This window comes from Mobula hypostoma, chromosome 7, assembly GCF_963921235.1.
Source record: "Mobula hypostoma chromosome 7, sMobHyp1.1, whole genome shotgun sequence".
NCBI classification, from domain to species: Eukaryota; Metazoa; Chordata; class Chondrichthyes; order Myliobatiformes; family Myliobatidae; genus Mobula; species Mobula hypostoma.
The window spans coordinates 177367497-177389377 of NC_086103.1; the positions used below are offsets into that span (position 1 = coordinate 177367497).

A 21881-nucleotide genomic window follows, 5' to 3' on the forward strand; every position below is an offset into this window, starting at 1 on the left:
GAGAGGAAGGATCTGCAAAGATGGTCTACACCTGTGGACAACTTGAAAGAGTGGCCCGGGATGAAGGACCCTGGCCAGCTGCCTTTGCCCCAGTAGGGGTGATGGATTTAAGTAAGCAAGTAAGTATTTACCCCATGAAATGTCCCTTTCTGTCTGTGTGTGTTAGTTCTCCTGGGAAGCAGCAATTAATCCTTAACTGGGTCTAAATCCTGGACCTCAATGCCCAACAGCACTGGGGAGCATTTACCCTAGAAGGACTGCAGCAGTTCAAGAAGATGGCTCACCCCACATTCTCGAGGGCCAAGAAACAAATTGTGTTCTTGCCAACAACATCCCACATCAGAAAAATAAATAAAACAAAAAGCCTTTGGATCCAAGAAACTCGGCAAATCTTGCGATGCAATAGAATTTAATATGTGCCTTCCAGAATTGTTGTGTAATCGATCAAAGTGAGCCGAGCTTTGCTGCATGTTACTGGCTTACCTCGGCACAGACTCGAGACCCCAGGCCTGTTATCTTGGCTGAGTCAATCCTCAGGGTGACACTTGCTCTCACTCCTTTACTCTTTCCCCAAAATCCCTCCCGTCAAAGGCAAATAATTCACATGTGGTCGTGAGAGAGGATGGATGGAGAGAGAAGGAATTTTTTTTTCTCTCTCCGCTTTTAATATTAACAATATCATTTATTTTAACCCCACCCCGAACTCTTTGCTCCTCTCTACAAGTCCCCTAATGCCGTGAGAACTCTTCCTCCACTAAACATACCCAAAGGAAATTATAGCTCCACAGTTGCTTGCTACGATACTTAAACATGCATCTAACAGAATCTAAAACAGAGATAAGCTTAAGATACATAGAAGAAATAAAGCATAAGCAGGCACCAAAGTCTTCTAGGAGTTTGATGTTATTGATTCCCAAGGCTTATTATCGATGGAAAGTAATCAGCACAGATGGAGATGGCTTACCTGATGCATGTACAGAAAGAACAGAATATAAAGCACAAGCCCTCGAAAAGCTGATTCTTTCAAAACTGAAATAAAACCAGAACAATAAAAGCTTCTCTTTTTTAACCCACTGCTATTTACAACTGTTTACAAAGTTTCATATATACAGTTCAGAGATGCAAGTCCGCCTTGCTTGAAGCGGACCTGGAATTCAGGCAACTGAATTGTCCTTTGATCGATGGTATACCATGTTCATCAGATGTACTACGTCACGTTTTTTTCTTTCCCAATGCTAAACAGAAAAAGTAAACACCCTTATTTGTTCGTCAGGCCCGGTTATAAGGGCATAACACAAAATGGCACACCAAGGACACCGTACAATCACTTACTTTTGAAACTGGGAATGTCCATTATTGAACATACAGTACTTCAGTTTTTATCTCCGTATGTGTCCATTTAATAGAATTCATGATTCATGTGCTGTTGGACAATGAGTTAAGCATGAGTTATCAGGAGTTCCAGCTGATACAGTGGATTAGTTGAATTTGCTTTCATCATTTATAAAAGACATTTGCGGATTCTTCTTGTTACAGTCTTCCGTCCCGTTTACATTGATTGGCGTCAAACCAATTTAAGTGGAGACAGGAATACAGGACCTCTAGCCCCACACACACACACACACACACACACACACACACACACACACACACTCCCCTCCCACCCTCCCCCCCCTACTAAATAGAAAGAAGTGGTTACTTGATATTCTTCTTGTGGGACACAAGTAGTTTTCCAGTGCTTCAACTCATGATAAAATCATTTCCAAAAGGGGCGCCCTTACCCAACTAGTGTGGGGACCTCTCTTGCCCGGAGAGCTATACTCGAGTCGTCGAATGTGCGTGGGGCAAGTTTGTACTGTTCTGGCCTCCGGTGAATGTATTGAACGTATGCAAGGGCTGCATCGCCGCCAGGGAGTTGGGGATCATGGTGATGGTGTTGGCCGTCATGAGCGGGATGTCGTCCGGGGACCTCCTGAGCGTGAGCGTGTAGTCAGGCGGGCAGGTCAGCCTCAGGGTGTCGTGGGTCTGCAGCGACTCGCACTCGTGCCCGTGCTCCAGCTGCTTCATCTGCAGCGACATGATCTCCTCGTTCTGCAGGTGGGCCAGGTCATTGGCCGCCCCCCTCGGCGGGCTCTGCCGCCGGTGGGTCTCGTGGCGGCGCTTATCCTTCTTGTAGTACAGGGCGGCGAAGGCCAGGATGTTCAGAAAGAGCAAGGAGGCCCCCACTGCAATGGTTACGCTCAGTTCCGTCGAGTAGTCCCGCTTGTCCTCGATCAGCACCGTCGTCTCCTCCGGGTTGGACTTCCGCGTCTCCTTGGCCTGCTTGGGGTTGTGGGAGGGGCTCAGCGGAGGCCGCTTGGTGGTGGAGGTCCACAGCTTGCGGGTCACGTAGGGGAAGGGGGTGGAGTCCGTCTGCGGGACCTTGGTGGTCGTCGAGACGTACTGGAAGATCTCGTTCAGGTTGTGCAGGTGAGGCACCAGCTCCAACCAGAACGCCACCTTGGTGGCCCGATAGTGCTCGCGGACTCTTGGCTTCAGGCCGATGTGCAGGTAAAGTTGGTCCTTTGGGTTGTACTTGGACCAGGCAACCTCCTCAAACCGGTTTGGCTTCGTGTGGATGAACTTTGTGTCTTGCGGGACGGGCTGATTCGGATCGCTAGGGGACAAACAGGAAAGGAGATTAATGATAAAGAAGCGGACTTCTCTTTTTATAGCACTTTTAATGTATCAAAAAAGTCCCAAGGGACGTCGTGTAAAATTTGATGCAAGAAATGTCTATGGAACATGACAGAGCAGGAACAGGCGATGTCAGTGCTGGACATAATGTCGAGTTAAGCTAATCCCTTTCTGCCTGTATCTAATCCATATTCCTCCACATCCATTTCTCTAACAGCCTCTCAGATTCCTTTTCCGCTGACAGCCAGTTCCAGGTGTCTACCACTCTCCATAGAGTTATAGAACACTACAGCACGGAAACAGGGCCTTCGGCCCATGTATATGTGCCGCACTATTAACCTGCCTAGTCCTATCGACCTGTACCCAAACCATACCCTTCCTATCCATATACCTATCCAAATATCTCTTAACTGTTGAAATTGAACCCACATCTACCACTTCCACTGACAGCTTGTTCCACATTTGGACCATGATCTGAGTAATGAAGTTCCCCTCATGTTCCCCTTAAACATTTCACCCTTCACCCTTAACCCATGACCTCTAGTTCTATTCCCAATCAACCTCAGTAGAAAAAGCCTGCTTACATTTACCCTATCAATTCCCCTCATAATTTTGTATACCTCTATCAAATCTCTCCTCATTCTTCTGCGCGCCAAGGAATAAAACCTGTGTAAAAAACTTGTCCCACATTTCTCCCTTAAATTGCTGCTTTCTCACTTCAAATGCATGTTCTCTCGTTCTCGATATATCCACCCTGGAATGAAGGTTCTATCTGTCTACTATATCTAAGCCTCTCATAAGGAATTCAACTTGGAAAAGTATGAAGTGATTCACATTGGAAGGTCGAATCTAAAAGCAGAATGCAGGATTACTGGCAGTGTGAAGGAAGAGAGGGATCTTGGTGTCTTCAGCTAGAGATCCCTCAAGTTGATAGGGTGGTTAAGAAGGTGTATGGACAGTTAACTTTCATTAATCGGGGGATTGCGTTCAAGAGCCGTGAGGTAATGTTGCAACTCTACAAAATCCTAGTTAGTCAACATTTGGAATACTGTACTCAGTTCTAATCACCTCATTATAGGAAGGATATTGGAAGCTTTAGAGAGGCTGCAGAGGAGATTTATCAGGATGCTGCCTGCATTCGAGGGCATGTATTAGGAGGATAGTTTGAGGGAGCAAGGGTTTTTCTCTTTGGAGCGAGGTAGGATAAGAGGTAACTTCAGAAAGGTGTACAAGCTGATAAGAGGCACAGATTGTACAGATAGACTTTTTCCCAGGGCAGAAATGACTAATACAAGGAAGCATAATTTATAGGTGATTGGAGGGAGATGTCAGAGATAAGTTTTTTACACAGAGTGGTAGCTGTGTGGAACACATTGCCAGGGGTGGTGGTAGAGGCAGATACATCAGGGACATTTAAGAACTTTTCAGATAGGATGTCTATGTAGAGACCAGCTGTTTGAGTGAATGCCGGCCGGTTTAGCGAGCAGAGCGGCGGACACCCCTGCTGAAATCTGGAGGAAAACACACAGAGGATGCAGAGGGGGATCACAAAGGAGAGGAAAGAGGACCAGGTCGAGACAACAGAGACTTATGGAGAAGAGAAGTTCGGTGGGTAATAAAATGGACGAGTTCATGGCGCTAGCCAGGCGTCAGAGAACATTTCGGGAGTGCAGTGTTATGTGTTTCACTGGAACAGGGCTGCACGAGGACATACCCGATCAAAACTTCTTCATGGACGGCTTCCAGACCGTTCCGGCTGACCGGAAGTGCACTGAGAGCGGTAAGCGTAAAGGAGTTGGGTGCTTACTGTTCTGGTTAACAACAGATGGTGCAATCCGGGTCATATTACGATCGAGAAACGTGTTTGTAGACCAGATATTGAACTTTTTACTGTTGGACTTTGGCTACATTCCACCAAGATTCAACACTGGGCGGCATGGGAGGTCGTTCCTGCCTGTGGCCATGGAACTTGCAGCTCCTTCCGTGGAGGGTCAGACACCCTGAGCCAATAGACTGGTCCTGGACTTTTTTCCATCTGGTATAGTTTGCATTTTGTTGTTTGATTGGTTGTGGTTTTTGTATTACTATATTTATGCTCTATTCTTGGTTGGTGCGGCTGTAACAAAACCCAATTTCCCTTGGGATCAATAAAGTATATCTATCTATCTATCTATCTAGTGTTTTGTGTGACTGTATTTTGCTGATGGCTTGCTATCATATGTGCTACATGTGCCTTGTACCGTATGTGACTGTCGGTACAGTGTTTTGCACTTTAGCCCTGAAGTGATGGTGTTTCATGTATGGTTGAATGGCAATTAAACTTGAACTTCAACTTGAGGGAAAGGATAGATTGATCTTAGAGTTGAAACATAGAAACATAGAAAACCTACAGCACAGTACAGGCCCTTCGGCCCACAAAGCTGTGCCAATCATGTCCTTACCTTAGAAATTACTTAGGGTTACACATAGCCCTCTATTTTTCTAAGCTCCATGTACCTGTCCAGGAGTCTCTTAAAAGACCCTATTGTATCTATCTTCACCAACGTCGCCGGCAGCCCATTCCATGCACTCGTTACTCTCTGCATAAAAAACTTACCTCTGACATCCCCTCTGTACCTACTTCCAAGCATTTTAAAACTGTGCCCCCTCGTGCTAGTCACTTCAGCCCTGGGAAAAAGCCTCTGACTATCCACACAATCAATGCCTATCATCATCTTATACAATTCTATCAGGTCACCTCTCAACCTCCTTCGCTCCAAGGAGAAAAGGCTGAGTTCCCTCAACCTATTCTCATGAGGCGTGCTCCCCAATCCAGGCAACGGTCATTGTACATCTCCTCTGCACCCTTTCCACATCCTTCCTGCAGTGAGGCAACCAGAACAGAAGGTCAGCAGAACATCATGGGTGGAAATGCCTCTGCTGTGCTGTTATGCTCTATGTTCTACATTCTATAATTTCATAAACTTTTATCAGGTGTCCCTTTAGCCTCTGAAATTTGTGCGCTTGTGAAGTGTGGTTGAATGGAATGTGCTGTCGATCAAACACATAACCCAGATAACATTTTAACCTATGTACTGTATACCAGAAGAACACAGCAACAGGATGTTCTATGTTCCATTTTATGAATTAGAATGGATATCTTTCACATGGAGAGTACTGGGGTGGGGGTGGAGGGTGTAGATGTAATGCTTTTTACTATAATGTTGAGGCATCAGCCCTACTTCTAAGGTAAACTCTACGTGGTCTGCACTCACCCGGTCTTGGCAAAGTTGGTCCAATAGGTCATCACCACTGCACTGAGCATAACATCGTTCTTGGAGAAGTTGCAGGGGAAGAGGTCGGTGGGGCCGATCATAGGGACACCGAAGACGTAGGGGACCTCGTCACCGTGGGCAGCGTCAGACCAGCCGGGCTTCATGTCACTTTGGCAGTGGTGGTAGAAGGCGTAGAAGTAGGTGGGGGAACCGTACTGAGCGTGCAGGTCCGCCGTCGCTACGGCCGGTGCCACCCATTGGTGGTCGGTGAAGAGCGCCACCAGGGTCTTGCGACGGGTCTCCGGGTTCTCTTTGTCTGCCCAATCTGTGTACATGAACTTGATGGTCTCCCTCAGGGTGTCCTTCCCCTCCGGGTAACCGTAAAGGTTGTCCACAAAGTTGGAGACGGCAAAGTCGAAGTCACTGGCCGAAATGCCGTCCTCGTTGTCCACCATGTTTTCCACAAACTTCAGCCCTTCCCCTTGGTTGACGCCCAGCATGATGTCGTAGTTGAGGAACTCGCCCTGCTCCATCAGGATCTGGGGGTCGTCCGGGATGACGTCGCCGTCAATGACCGGCCCAAAGGCGATGTGGTAGCGGGCGGGCATGATGTCCTGCTCGATCAGCTCCTTGTATGTCTTCATCCGTAGGCACTCCACCAGGTTGATGGTGTCGAGCATGCTACAGCCAACCTTCTCGGCAAGCAGTCGAGTGTACTTGGCAGGCTGGTAATTCACTGCCCAGCTGGACAAGGCTGTCCCACTCTGGATTATCGCCTTCTGGAAGAGACCTGTTGGTTGAAGAAGAGAAGCCAATCAATGGTTGTCCTCGGTCTGGACTACAGGAGGATCCACCAGTGCATTATTATACTCAGTGGGCACTTTAATAGGTACATCTGTACACCTGCTCGTTAATGCAAATATCTAATTTGTCAACCATGTGTCAGCAACTCAATGTATACAAGCATGCAGACATGGTCAAAAAGTTCGGTTGTTGTTCAGACCAAACATCAAAATGGGGAAGAAATGAGACCTAAGTGACCTTGACTGCGGAATGATTATTTGTGCCAGATTGGGTGCTAATCACCTGGAATCTTCATGCACAACAGTCCCCTAACTTTACAGAGGATTGTGCAGAAAACAAAAAATATCCAATGAGCAGCAGATCTGTGGGTGATCTGTGGGTGAAGATACCTTGTTAATGAGAGAGGTCAGAGGAGAATAGCCAGATTGGTTCAAGCTGACAGAAAGGCTACAATAACTCAAATAACCAGGTGTTACAACAGTGATGTGCAGAAGAGAATCTCTGAATGAACAACATGTTGAACCTTGTAGTAGATGGGCCACAGCAACAGAAGACAACTCAGCGGCCACTTCATTCGGTACCCCTTGTACTAATAACGTGGCCTCTTGAGTGTTGATCAGCAATGTAATACTGATAGTGTGTCCTTTAAGAAGTGAACCATGACACCACTGCTCACTATTTTTACATTGAAAACATTGAACTGACTAGAACTAGTTTGATAGTGGACATAAGAAACAAAAATTCTTATTTAATTTATTACAAAGTATTACGAAGCTGCCACATAACAAATTTTGCAATGTATACTGCTGTTATTAAACCTGATTCTGATTCCTTTCTATCTCCCTCTGCCTATTTTTCTATCTTTCTTTCTCCCTGTCTACCTCTCTTCATCTCTCTCTATTGTTTTCTTTCTGTCTTTTACTTTCTTTCTCTTTGTCTAAATCTCTTTTCCATAAGACCAAAAGAATTAGACTATTCGGTCCATCGAGTCTATTCTATGCCCAGTATGAAGGACATCTTCAAAAGGTGATGGCTCAGAAGGGCAGCATCCATCATTAAGGACCCCAATACCCAGGACATACTCTCTTCTCATTACTTCCAACGGGTACATGAGCCTCAGACTTCCTCACTGGTTCTGTCCCCTTCACCATCAGATTACTAAATTGATATTGAACTATGAACACTACTTCACTATTTTGCTGTCTTGCACTACTTATTGATTTTAGTCTAGTCCTCCTTCTTCTCCTCCACATTTTTTTATTCTGGTATCTTCCCCCTTCCTTTCTTCAGTTACTAAGTCCTGAAGAAGGATCTGAGCTCAAAGTGTTGGCTGTTTATTCACTTCCATGGATGCTGCCTGACTGGCTGAACATCCCCAGGAGGGTGCCTGTTGCTCTGGATGTCCAGTATCTGCAGAACAAGGTCAAATCAGCATCAGAATCAGGTTTGTTATCGCTGACATCTGTCATGGAATTTGGTGTTTTGCTGCAGCAGAACAGTGCCATACATAAGAAAATGCTAAAGATCAAAGTTCAAAGTTAATTTATTATCTAAGTGCAGACAGCACTCTGCAAAAGTCTAAGGCACATATATACAGAGGGGCTAAGAGTTTTGCATGGTACTGTAGCAACTTTATGTATTGCACTGAACTGATGCTGGTGCTGCAGAAAAGCACATTTCATGACAGATGTGAGTGATGATAAACCTGATTCTGATATGAGTCCCTGTTGTGGACTGAGAGTGAGAAGGGGGCAAGAAGAGGGGAATCATGGTTGGGAAAAGGGGAAGGGGGAGGGAAGGGAGCGGAAAGCACCAGAAAGATATTCTGCAATGATCAATAAAGCAATTGTTTGGAATCAAATAACCTTGCCTGGTGCCCTCAGAGCTGGGTTTGCCTGCACCCGCGCCACCCCCCGCCTCTGGCACTCCTCTGCCACCTGTCCCACACCCCTCCCGCAGCGCTCCACCCTCGCCGTTCCCAATATAGAAACATAGAAACATAGAAAATAGGTGCAGGAGTAGGCCATTCGGCCCTTCGAGCCTGCACCGCCATTTATTATGATCATGGCTGATCATCCAACTCAGAACCCAGCCTTCCCTCCATACCCCCTGACCCCTGTAGCCACAAGGGCCATATCTAACTTCCTTTTAAACATAGCTAATGAACTGGCCTCAACAGTTTGCTGTGGCAGAGAATTCCACAGATTCACCACTCTCTGTGTGAAGAAGTTTTTCCTAACCTCGGTCCTAAAAGGCTTCCCCTCTATCCTCAAACTGTGACCCCTCGTTCTAGACCTCCCCAACATCGGGAACAATCTTCCTGCATCTAGCCTGTCCAATCCCTTTAGGATCTTATACGTTTCAATCAGATCCCCCCTCAATCTTCTAAATTCCAACGAGTACAAGCCCAGTTCATCCAGTCTTTCTTCATATGAAAGACCTGCCATCCCAGGAATCAATCTGGTGAACCTTCTTTGTACTCCCTCTATGGCAAAGATGTCTTTCCTCAGATTAGGGGACCAAAACTGCACACAATACTCCAGGTGTGGTCTCACCAAGGCCTTGTACAACTGCAGTAGTACCTCCCTGCTCCTGTACTCGAATCCTCTCGCTATAAATGCCAGCATACCGTTCGCCTTTTTCACCGCCTGCTGTACCTGCATGCCCACTTTCAATGACTGGTGTATAATGACACCCAGGTCTCGTTGCACCTCCCCTTTTCCTAATCGGCCACCATTCAGATAATAATCTGTTTTCCTATTTTTGCCACCAAAGTGGATAACTTCACATTTATCCACATTAAATTGCATCTGCCATGAGTTTGCCCACTCACCCAACCTATCCAAGTCACCCTGCATCCTCTTAGCATCCTCCTCACTGCTAACACTGCCACCCAGCTTCGTGTCATCCGCAAACTTGGAGATGCTGCATTTAATTCCCTCATCCAAGTCATTAATATATATTGTAAACAACTGGGGTCCCAGCACTGAGCCTTGCGGTACCCCACTAGTCACCGCCTGCCATTCTGAAAAGGTCCCGTTTATTCCCACTCTTTGCTTCCTGTCTGCTAACCAATTCTCCACCCACACCAATACCTTACCCCCAATACCGTGTGCTTTAAGTTTGCACACTAATCTCCTATGTGGGACCTTGTCAAAAGCCTTTTGAAAATCCAAATATACCACATCCACTGGTTCTCCCCTATCCACTCTACTAGTTACATCCTCAAAAAATTCTATGAGATTCGTCAGACATGATTTTCCTTTCACAAATCCATGCTGACTTTGTCCGATCATTTCACCGCTTTCCAAATGTGCTGTTATCACATCCTTGATAACTGACTCCAGCAGTTTCCCCACCACCGACGTTAGGCTAACCGGCCTATAATTCCCCGGTTTCTCTCTCCCTCCTTTTTTAAAAAGTGGGGTTACATTAGCCACCCTCCAATCCTCAGGAACTAGTCCAGAATCTAACGAGTTTTGAAAAATTATCACTAATGCATCCACTATTTCTTGGGCCACTTCCTTAAGCACTCTGGGACCTTTGCTCCTGCCAGATTTACACATTCGCTTCCTGCTCCACGTTCACAAATACAGCACAGTGCAAAAGTCTCAGGCACCTATATATATATATATGTGTGTGTGTGTGTGTGTGTGTGTGTGTGTGTGTGTGTGTGTGTGTGTGCTCCTAAGGCTTTTGCATGGTACTGTATATATGTCAGTGATAATAATTCTGATTCTGACACTGATTCTGCAATAAAATATTGATAGAATACTCTCATGAGGATTGTACCACGTAGCTAACTGCCCTAAATCTCAGCTGTGGCTCAAATGATCTGCATGCCTACCTATACCACTCTGACTGGAGTCATGCCACCTTCTCGCATCTACCATCAGGCAGGGGCGGCACAGTGGTGCAACGGTTAGTATAGCACTATTACAGTGCCAGCGACACCGGTTCAACTCCCACGCTGACTGTAAGGTGTTTTTACTTCCACTCCATGACTGCGTGGGTTTCCTCCGGGTGCTCTGGTTTCCTCCCACATTCCAAAGATGTATCGATTAGTAGGTGAATTGGTCACATGGGTGTAACAGTGCAATGTAGGCTCAATGGGCTGGAAGGGTCTGTTACAATATTGTATCTCTAAATAAAATAAAAGAACAGCCTAAACTCCCACACTATCAGGTTCAAGAACAGCTACTTCCCTTCAACCATTCAGTGCGTGAACCAACTTGCACAACCCTGATCATTACCTTAGTGGAACAACACTATGAACACTGGAGAAGGGTCTCGGCCTGAAACAACAACTGTTTACTCATTTCCATAGATGCTGCCCGACCTGCTGAGTTCCTCCTGAATTTTGTGCGTACTGCTTTGATCACTTTGCTTTACGCTACAATGCTTTTCTTCGCTCTAATTGTTCTTTCTTCTGAAAAATATTCATGGTTTAATTTTAATTTGCGCATTTATTGGTAATCTGCTTCTCTGATGCTCTGTGCCTGTGATGCTCCGAGTTGCACCTTTGCGTATGTATTCTGTGCCCATGACAATAAACTTGACTCTGACTTCCACTTTGACTTTGATCCCTCTATGACTTATTTATTCAAGTACCTGTTCAAGTGACTGTGAAATGTTGTTACTGTTCCTGCCCCTGCGCCTTCCTCTGGCAGTTCATTCCAGATATCAAGCATTCTTTGTAGGAAAGAATTACCCCTCACAACCCCTTTAAACCTGGGTCATTTTTACGAAGATTCATTTATTTATTTAGAGATAGAACACAGTGTGGCCCTCCTGGCCTAATGAGCCTATTTATACCCACGTGGCCAATCAACCTACTAACAGGCACGTCTTCGGAATTGGAAGTCAGGGCACTTGGAAGAAACCCACGTGGTCACAGGGAAATTGTACAAATTCCTTACAGACTGCAGTGGGTATTGAACCCAGACTGGTAGCACCGTATCAGTGTTATGTTAACTGCTAGGCTACCAAGCCATCCATAAAAAAAGACTGGCAAAACACGATACTTTTCCTGTGCAGTTCTGAGACCCAGTTTCCCAAATGAAGCAGAGAAATATAATTTATTTTCAATTTATTGTACTTAATGCTCCTAATGTGATCTGCTCTGTATTAGGGATAATGAATGTTGACACTCAGTTAATGAACTCCATAAGTCAGGGTAAAGAGGACAGGAGTTGGGATATTGAAGTTGGTGATGCCTAAATTGGAGTACTGTGTGCCGTTTTGGTTGGCTACCTACAGGAAAGATATCAATAAGCTTAAAAGAAAGCAAAGAAATTTTACGAGGATATTGCTGCAGCGTGAGGATCTGAGTTATAGAGAAAGGTTGAGTCAGCTGAGGCTTTATTCCCTTGAGCATTGGAGAAAGAAAAGCCATTTGATAGAGGTATTACGAGGGGTACAGTTAGGGTGAATGCATGCAGGCTTTTCCCTATCTGGTTGGCTAAAACTAGAACTAGAGGTCATAGGTTTAGGGTGAAAGGTGAAACATTTAAGGTGACTCAGACTGGAAATCCATTCAGAGGGTGTAGCGATTGTGGAATGAACTGCCAGTGGAAGTTATGGATGGGAGCTCAATTGAGACATTTAAGAGAAATTTGGATTAGTATATTGTAACACTAAAGAGAACAAGGATGAAAGAGGTTTGGAGGGATATGGTCTGGGTGCAGGTTGATTCTGACCTCCAATGCTGTCTCTGAGGAGTCCACATGTTCATCTTATGGCCGCATCAGTTTCCTCCCACACCACATTTTCCTTCAAAGATGTTGCCTCACCCACTAAGTTCCTCCAACAATTTCTTCTTTGCTCCACATTCCAGCATCTTCAGTTTCGTGTGTCTCTATTTTATTGCCTACCCATCACTAGCCATCTCTTGCACCACCCCTTGCCCTCACAAAGGATCTTGAATTGAAACAACTACAGTCCATTTCCCTCCACAGATGCTGTCTGACCCAGTGAGTTAGAACATAGAACTAAGCATAATACAGGTCATTCAGTCCATGATGTTGTGTTGATCTTTTAACCTATTCTAAGATCAATCTAACCCTTCCTTCCCACATAGAATCCCATTTTTCCTTCATCCATGTGCCTATCTAAGGGTTTCTTAAATGTCATTAATGTACTTGCCTCTACCACTACCCCTGGTTGGGTATTCCATGAACCCACCACTCTCTGTGTAAAATACTTACTTCTGACATTCTCCTCTCTATTTCTCTCCAATCATCTTGAAATTTAAAGGCATCTATTAGTCTTGTGAGACTATGGATCTGCACCTGGAAAGTCTTCACTCTCCAGGGCGCAGGCCTGGACAAGGTTGTATGGAAGACCAGCAGTTGCCCATGCTGCAAATCTCCCCTCTCCATGCACCGATGTTGTCCAAGGGAAGGGCACTAGATCCGATACAGCTTGGCACCAGTGTCGTCGCAGAGCACTGTGTGGTTAAGTGCCTTGCTCAAGGACACAACACGCTGCCTCGGCTGGGGATCGAACTTACGATCACTAGTCCAATGCCTTAACCACTTGGCCACATGCCCACAGCCCTTAGTATTAGCCATTTCTGCCCTGTATAAAAGTCTCTGGCTGTCCACTCGATCTATACCTCTTGTCATCCCCTCTGCAATCTGATTTCTGAATGGACATTGAATCCAAGAATACTACCTCACTCCTTTTTATTTCTATTGTGTCCACTACTTATTTCATATGTATGTATTAAATATATATCGATTTAAAATTATTGATCATTTTATATATATAGATAGAAATAGATATATACACTGTAATTCACATTTTTCCATTATTATGCATTGCATTGTACTGCTGGTACCAAGACAACAAATTTCATGACATATGCTGGTGATATTAAACTGATTCTGATCTTGTACACTTCTATCAAGGTGTTTGGAGGTCCAAGTTCCTCCAGCCATTTGACTTTTGTTCCAAAGACACGCTAGGGCTTGGTTATTTGCATATTAGAAATAGTCCCTGGAATATGTGGCTAGCTGGTGGAAGAATGAGGTGTTAATTCGCATGTGTGAGACAATGTTATGGGGAAACAAGCGGGGAGCTGGGACGGATGGGATTGTCCAGTAAATCAGTATGAGCTCGGTGGAATCTCTCTCTCTCTCTCTCTCTCTCTCTCTCTCTCTCTCTCTCTCTCTCTGTGGAATGTAGAAAAGGAAAGGGTGTCTGTGATGTGCTGCTAGTGCTGATAGTGGAGGCAAATACGAAAGAGGCATTTTGGAGTTCTAAGATAGACACATAACGGATGGTGGGAAGAATATGTCTCTACCAAAGGAGGTGTAAGGTACTCTTTCCCTCTGCTAGCCTGCAGGTCACCATTGGGAAAGGTGTAGCACCTGCTTAGACCACAACTCCCCTCCCCTCAGTCAGGGTCATGTGAAGCTATGGGTGCAGCTGGTGCATATTTCAAGTCCTGGTTATGTGATCACAGACACCAGGCAGACAAACTCTGAAGATATTGATAATGGCTGGGGTCACCCATCTTGTAAAGAAGGCAATGATAAACAACTTCTGTAGAGAAATTTACCAAGAACAATCATGGTCAAAGACCATGATCACCCATGTCATACGACACAGCACATAATAATGATGATATAATTATGAAGAGAATGAAGGTATATGTACTTGTGTAGACAGAAGTGATTATTTTAATAGGCTTCTAATTACTAGTTTAATTAATTTGGCACAACACTTGGGCAGGAGTGTCTGTTCCTGTACTGCACTGATCTATGTTCTATGTTCTAGGATAAGACTTGCTGAACCTACCCAGAGTGTGAGAGCAAATGAAACTAAACAGCCAATCCACCTGTGGTAGATCCAAAATAGATCTTTAGTATGAGAAACACATTACTTCCCGCATTGTCAATTAAAGAAAGTTTTAACACAATCCGTACTTGGAAATCCACGGTGCAATCACATTACAGTGACAGTGAATAGCATTTGGGGTACGATTCCCACCACTGACTTTAAGGAGTTTGTATGTTCTCCCCATTGCTGCATGGGTTTCCTCAGGGTGCTCCGATTTCCTCTCACAGTCCAAAGGCGGACCGGTTGGTAGATTAATTGGTCACTGTAAATTGTCCCATGAACAGGTTAGGACAAAATTGGGGCTGTGGGCGGTGCAACTCGAAGGGCCGGAAAGACCTGTTCCGTGCTGTGCTTCAGTAAATCAATAAATCCCAAAGGCCTGCGGGGATGATTAGCTCCCAAAGTGCTGGAATCTGAGGGGGAGTTGATGGGACCATGGGGAGAATGACATGGGATTGGTCTAGGGTTGTGTTCAAAGTTCAAATTTCAAAGTAAATTTATTATGCAGTATATATACGACACTGTAGAAAGATCCATCTTCTGGACATTTACAAGAAAGCAAAGAAACACTGAAAAACTACACACAAAGACTGACAAGCAACCAATGTGCAAACGAAGACAAACTGTGAATAAAAACAGATAACTACAGTAGATTAGCTTGCCGATGGTGCAGTGGCATCTGCATTGGACTATGAGGTGAGTGGGCCCGCGTTCAAATCCGACCGGCTCCTTGCACACTTTCCATCTGTGCTGGGTTGTGCATCGAGCCAGGAACTCGGCTTCATAAAAAACAGACAGATGCTAAAGGTTACTGCCCAATGTACCACAAGACATGGAGGTGAACAACAACTAGATAGATGGATAAATAAATAAACATAAAGGCATCCATTAGTCTTGCGAGAACATGGATCTGCGCCTGGAAAGTCTTCACCCTCCAGGGCGCAGGCCTGGGCAAGGTTGTATGGAAGACCGGCTGCAAGTCTCCCCTCTCCATGACACTGATGTTGTCCAAGGGAAGGGCATTAGGACCCATACAGCCTGGTACCAGTGTTGTCACAGAGCAATGTGTGATTAAGTGCCTTGCTCAAGGACACACACGTTGCTTCGGCTGGGGCTCGAACTCACGACCTTCAGGTCGCTAGTCCAATGCCTTAACCACTTGGCCATGTGCCCACACTAAATAAACAAACAAATAAATAAATAAATGGAAACTGAGAACATGAGTTGTAGACTCCTCAAAAGTGAGTCCGTAGGTTGTGAAATCACTTCAGGAGCCTTACAGTTGAAGGGTAATAACTGCTCCTCATCTTGATGGTGTGAGTCCTGAGGGTCCTGCACCTCCTTCCCAAAGGCAGCACTGAGAAGAGGGCATGACTTGGATGGTGGGAGTTGTTAGTGACGGATCTTGCTTTCCTGTGGAATCACTCCTTGTAGATGTGCTCAGTAGTGAGGAGGGCTTCGCCTGTGATGGGCTGGGCTATGTCCACCACTTTTTGTAAGCTCTCTGTTAGATTGCGGGTCAGCACAGACTGGTGGGCTTGAGGGTCTATTTCCGTAAATAAGCTAGCATAAACCAATGGCTGAATATCCTGTCTCTAAGGCGTGCATTGTATTAACTCTCATTCTACATGCTTCCTTTTACCTGCTCCTAATATCTTACAATGCTCTGTACTTTTCCAGATTAGAAAGAAGTTATTCACCTTTCAGTGGTAGCGAAAGGCCACAGAGCCTGAAACTTCACACAAAACACATTAAAGCTGGTGTATCTGTAAATGGACTGGCATAACCTCGGAAACCTCAAAGTGTAACAGTCATCCATGGTTCAAAATGAATCAAAGCCGAGCTTGGCTTACTTCAGAAGAATGGAGTCTTGAGTTACTTCACTGAAGTGTCTGTCATCTGTCAGTACAAATTTGCCCAGTGTTTAATAATGCATTTTATGTTTTATGTCTTGCAGATTAAACAGCAACTCACTTAAGATCAATGTATTCTCCATTAAATCCTATGAACTGTCACAACTATAGAAGTAACGCATACAAAATGTTGGAGGAACTCAGCAAGTCAGGAACCATCTATGGAGAGGAATTAAAAGACAGCATTTCAGGCCAAGGCCATTCATCAGTCTGGATTTCTAGCATCTGCAGATACTCTTGTATTTACAACTATGGAAGTAGTTGACCTGATTGTTTGTTGTGCCGGGCTGTTGCCGTTTGCAGTGGTGGTCGGGATTCAATTCCCACTGCTGTCTATAAGGTTGCTCCCATCACTGTGTGGACCTCCTCTGGGTGCTCTGGTTTCCTCCCACATTCCAAAGACCTACAGGTTAGTAAGTTGTGGGCATACTATTTTGGTGCCACTCCTGGGCTGCCTATAGCATATTCTTGGATCATGTTGGTCATTGATGCAAATGATGCGCTTCACTGTATGTTTCAGTGTGCATGTGACAAATAAAGCTAAATTTCACTTTAATTTTCATTCCAGGACATGGATGGAGATAGCCTGTTCCCTCCTAGCGAGGCTTACTGTACACAGGATTTACTTTCCATTCCAATGACAGCGTCCGGTAATTGGGATACTAATTACATTATTTGCCCCCTTGGCCAGTCAAGGTTCTTCACATGCTCCTCACAATACTCCCAAGATAGATAAATTAGCAACACCATCTAGTATGCAGACCCGATGTGCAGGATTGCAAGAGTCTACATAAGGCTGCAGACTCAGGCAGCTCCACATTGGCTCAAGTCTCCCTTCACCGGGGACATCTTCAAGAACGTAGCATCCATTGTCAGGGCCCATCACCATCTGGGACATGCCTTTCTCCCACCACCACCATCAGGGAGGAGGCAAAGTGGATGCGGAGAGGATGTTTCCAATAGTGGGAGAATCTAAGAATACAGGACACAGCCTCAAAATAAAAGTATGTCCCTTTAGAATAGAGTTGATGAGGCATTTATTTTAGCTAGAGGGAGGGGATCTGTGGAGACCATTGTTACAAGCAGAAGGCCAGTTTATCAGGCATATTTAAAGCAGAAATTGATAGATAAGGATGCCAAACGTTACAGAGAGAAGACAGAAGAATGTCCTTTGTCCTATGTACAGGAGTCTAAAGACTCATACTCCATGATAAAAGAACAACCTCTTTCCCTCAGCCATCAGATTTATGAATGACACAAGAACCGATGGACACTATTCACTCTTCTTTTTTTCCTTGTACTATTTATTTCTTTTGTATTTGTGTATGGTGCATATTGTGTATAATTTTATATCATTGCCCTATACTGCAAAACAACATGCTTCATGTTATAAGCACAAGAAATTCACAGATACTGGAAATGCAAAGCAACACATATTATATAAGACATTAGCAAGGCCTAATTTGGAGAATTGCGTGCATTTTGGTCTCCTACCTACAGCAAAATTGCAAATTAGGTTGAAAGAGTGCAGAAAATTTATTACGATTTTGCCGGGTCTGGAGGATCTGAATTATATGGAAAGGTGGAATAGGTAAGGACTTTATTCCTTGGAATGTAGAAAATTGAGAAGAGATCTGATAGAGATACACAAAATTATGAGGGGGATAGATAGGGTAAATGCAAGTAGGCTTTTTCCACTGAAATTGGGTGGGACTACAACTAGATGTCATGAGTTAAGGGGAACACGAGGAGAAACCTCTTCACTCAGAGGGTCTTGACAGTGTAGAACGAGCTGCCTGTCCATGTGGTGCATGTGAGCCCAATTTCAATGTTTAAGAGAAGTTTGGATAGGTAGATGGATGGTAGGGGTTCTATAGGAATGAGCCAAAGCAATATTTACTTCATGAACCCAATACAGATTACAGATTACAGAGGAGGGGATGTTTGCTGTCCTGAGGCCCCGAAGACTGAACAAGGTGTTCCCTCAGACCCTGTGTGGCATAAATGCAGAAATTGCAGGGGCCCTAGCAAAGATATTTAAGTCATCCTTAGCAACAGTTGAGGTGTCAAAGGATTAGAGAACAGCTAATATTATTCCACTGTTTAAGAAGGGCTCGAAAAATAAACCAGGAAATTATAGGCCAATGAGCCTGACATCAGTAGTGGGAAAGTTATTGGAGGGTATTCTAAGGGAATGGATATATGAGCACTTGGATAGACAAGGAATGGTTAGGGACTGTCACATGGCTTTGTGTGTCGTATGTCATCTGTAACCAATCTTAAGAGAGCTTTGATGGGAGTGGGCAGCACAGGCTAAATGGGCTGAAGGCCCTGTTTCTGTGCTGTAACTTTCTATGATTCTATGACTCTCTCTGGCAACAACAACCCAGTTCAAATTCCCTTTTAATTATGCACCTCCCACCCTTTGTTCTATTACTGTATACATATGCAATATCTCACTGTTCACTTTTATTTGGTATCTTTTTATCATCTGTTCTTTTGGTCACTTTCATCTTTCTTAACTTCTGTCCTTCCTCACAATCTTAACATTGACTGAAATATTATGGTTTGCATTGGTTTGGCCTCTGTTTATTGATCTATGCACCCTTGATGCAGCTGGTTCATCTTTTCTTCTTTCCTTTTCATCCTCTTTCTTCTTCTGTCCCTCAGGGTCAAGGATAAGAAATAATATCGTGAGACAGACAGCACTGTGCAAAATTCTGAGGCAATATACATAGCTGGGGTGCCAAGACATTTTGCACGGTACCGTGCTTGTTGGCACGGAGCAGAGAGCTAGTCCGTGAATCTGGCGGAAGTAAAGGATGTTGGGAATAGTGAAGATGGAGCACTGCGGGGGGGCGGGGGGTAGGGACAGGTAACAGGGAAGGAGAGCCAGGGGCAGGGGGTTGGCATGGGCGCAGGCACACCAACCCTGAGACACCAGGCAAGATCATTTGATTCCAAACAACTGGCTTATTGATGATTACAGAATGTCTCTCAGGTGCCTTCCACTCCCTTCCCCTCTTCCTTCCCTTTTCTCGACCATGATTCCCCTCTCCCTGCCCCCTTCCCACTCTCAGTACACAATAGAGACTCATATCAGAATCAGGTTTATCATCATTCACATATGTCATAAAATTTGTTTTTTTGTGTGTGACAGCAGTACAGTGCAATTCATAAAATTACTACAGTACTGTGCTGAAGTCTTAAGCACCCTAGCTATATATACTGTATGCTTAAGACTTTTGCACAGCACTGTAGGAGCAGAATTAGGCCATTTAGTCCATCGAGTATGCTCCACCTTTAACACCCTTGTTGATCAAAAACCTATCAACCTCCACTTTAAATGTACCCAGTAACGTTGCCTCCGAAGCCATCTGATGTAATGAATTCCAATGATTTCTTACCCACTGGCTAAAGGGATTTCTCCTTGTCCTTGTTCTGAAGGATAACCTTCTGCTTCAGCTCTGAGGTGACTACCACAAATGAGTCAGGAATTGCCTGGTGGATGTGCATAGATGGTCTATGAGGTGAGGGGTTCCTTTTGCTGTTTATGCTGTGCTCCTGAAGCATGTACATCAAGTTCTCAACACCACCTCAGTTGCTCCTTCTCCACTTTAGAGCATAGAAAGAAAGCATTACAGCACAGTACAAACCCCTTCGCCACAATGTCGGTGCCGACCTTCGAACCCATTCTAAAATCAATTCAACCCTTCCCTCCTACATAGGCCTCCCTTTTTCTAGAATCCATGTGCCTATCTAAGTTTCTTAAATTCCCCTAAGGTAGATGTCTCTACCACTACCCCTGGCAAGGCGTTCCAAACCCCCACCATTCTATGTGTACAGAACTTACCTCCTAATTTTACTTTGTTCCAATCACTATAAAATTTTGACCACTTTACAGGCCAAGGGTTTTCATGGATGGCCTGAAAAACATCCTTGAATATTTTCCTCTGTGCACTAAATACTCCCATCCATGATGATGTTCACAACAGATAACTGTTTCAGAGGTCGGGGCATACAAATGATATAGCCTAGCGTCATTAGTGTAAGTCAGGCCTCACTGGTGTGATGTTGATCTGCGAGAAGACACTGATCAAAGATCTAACTTCAGAGTAAATTTCTTATCAAAGTACGTATCTGCCATCAAATTTCTTGCAGGCATTCACAGTATAACACATACAACGGAATCAATGAAAAAGCAACACACAAACAACAAAGCTAAGAAGACAAACTGTGCAAATTCAAAATAATAATAATAATTAGAAATAAATAAGTAAGTAAATAATATTGAGAACATGAATAACGTTATGAACACGGAACTGATGGCAATGTTGTGGCAGTAGGGTTACGGGGAGAAGTCAGGGGACTGGGGCTGAGAGGGAAATGGATCAGCCAAGATGAAATGGCAGAGCAGACTCAAATGGGCCAAATGGCCTAATTCTGCTCCTATATCCTATGGCCTCATGGTCTTATCTCCAGTGCCTTGACGTTCCTTCTGTAGGGAGCACAAATCTCAGGAACATGAGCGAGGGCAGGAGTCACTTTGACTGATAGAATACAAGCCTTTTGCAAGATCTGAGATCTGTCTCTTCAAACACTCAACCAAGTTCAAGTTTAATTGTCATTCAACCATATAGTATAGAGCCAAATGAAACAAGGTCACTCCGGGGCCGAGATGTAAGACACAGTACCAACATCCATACACAGCACAAGGCACATAGAGCACATACCTTGTAAGAAAGTAGTAAAATACAGTCACACAGACAAAGGAAAACGGGCCTGGGCTGTGGCTTCACATTGAGGACAATGGTAATCTGTAATCATAAATGTCTGCCCACACAGTCACGGGGCAAAGGTACAAAAAAGAAGTGGTTCCTTAGGCAAGTGGTTCATGTCATCCCAGGTCTTGTCTTTAGTCTTTATTGTCAGACGGTGTTGTACAGAAAGGGAAGTGGATGGTGGGCATTTCCTTTGCAATTGTCAAGTGTAAGGTCTATCTTATTGTGTTCTTCAGTGGCTTCCAAAGATATAAAAGCATTAACACTGAAGATGGGTTGAATCTTCTTTCCACAGTCAGACTGACTGCATTTTATTTACAGTACTGTTCAAAAATCTTAGGCACATGTTGTATATATAGCTAGGGTGCTTAAGACTTTTGCACAATACTGTAGTAATTTTACATATTGCTCGGTACTGCTGCAAAAAAAATCATGAAATATGTGAGTGATGATTCTGATATGGGTCTCCATTGTGGACTGAGAGTGGGAAGGGGGCAGGGAGAAGGGTGAGTGGGAAGTATCAGAGAGACATTCTGTAATGATCAATTATCCAATTGTTTGGAATCAAATAACCTTGCCTGGTGTCTCAGGGCTGGGTGTGTCTGACC

At 44.5% G+C, this 21881-nt stretch overlaps 1 protein-coding gene across 6 annotated transcripts in view; it reads right to left on the reverse strand.

Moving 5' to 3' along the window:
* Positions 1–1678: 1678 nt before the first annotated feature.
* The window catches only part of nlgn4xa (neuroligin 4 X-linked a), a 360091-nt gene continuing 339888 nt past the window's right edge, over positions 1679–21881 (reverse strand). For all 6 annotated transcript variants that reach the window (XM_063054618.1, XM_063054615.1, XM_063054614.1 and 3 more), the window contains 2 exons: positions 5931–6720; positions 1679–2656 (listed from right to left, as the gene is read on the reverse strand). In XM_063054618.1, the coding sequence (XP_062910688.1) occupies positions 1816–2656; positions 5931–6720 (1631 nt within the window). In that variant the 3' untranslated portion in view covers positions 1679–1815. The remainder of the gene's footprint in view (positions 2657–5930; positions 6721–21881) is intronic.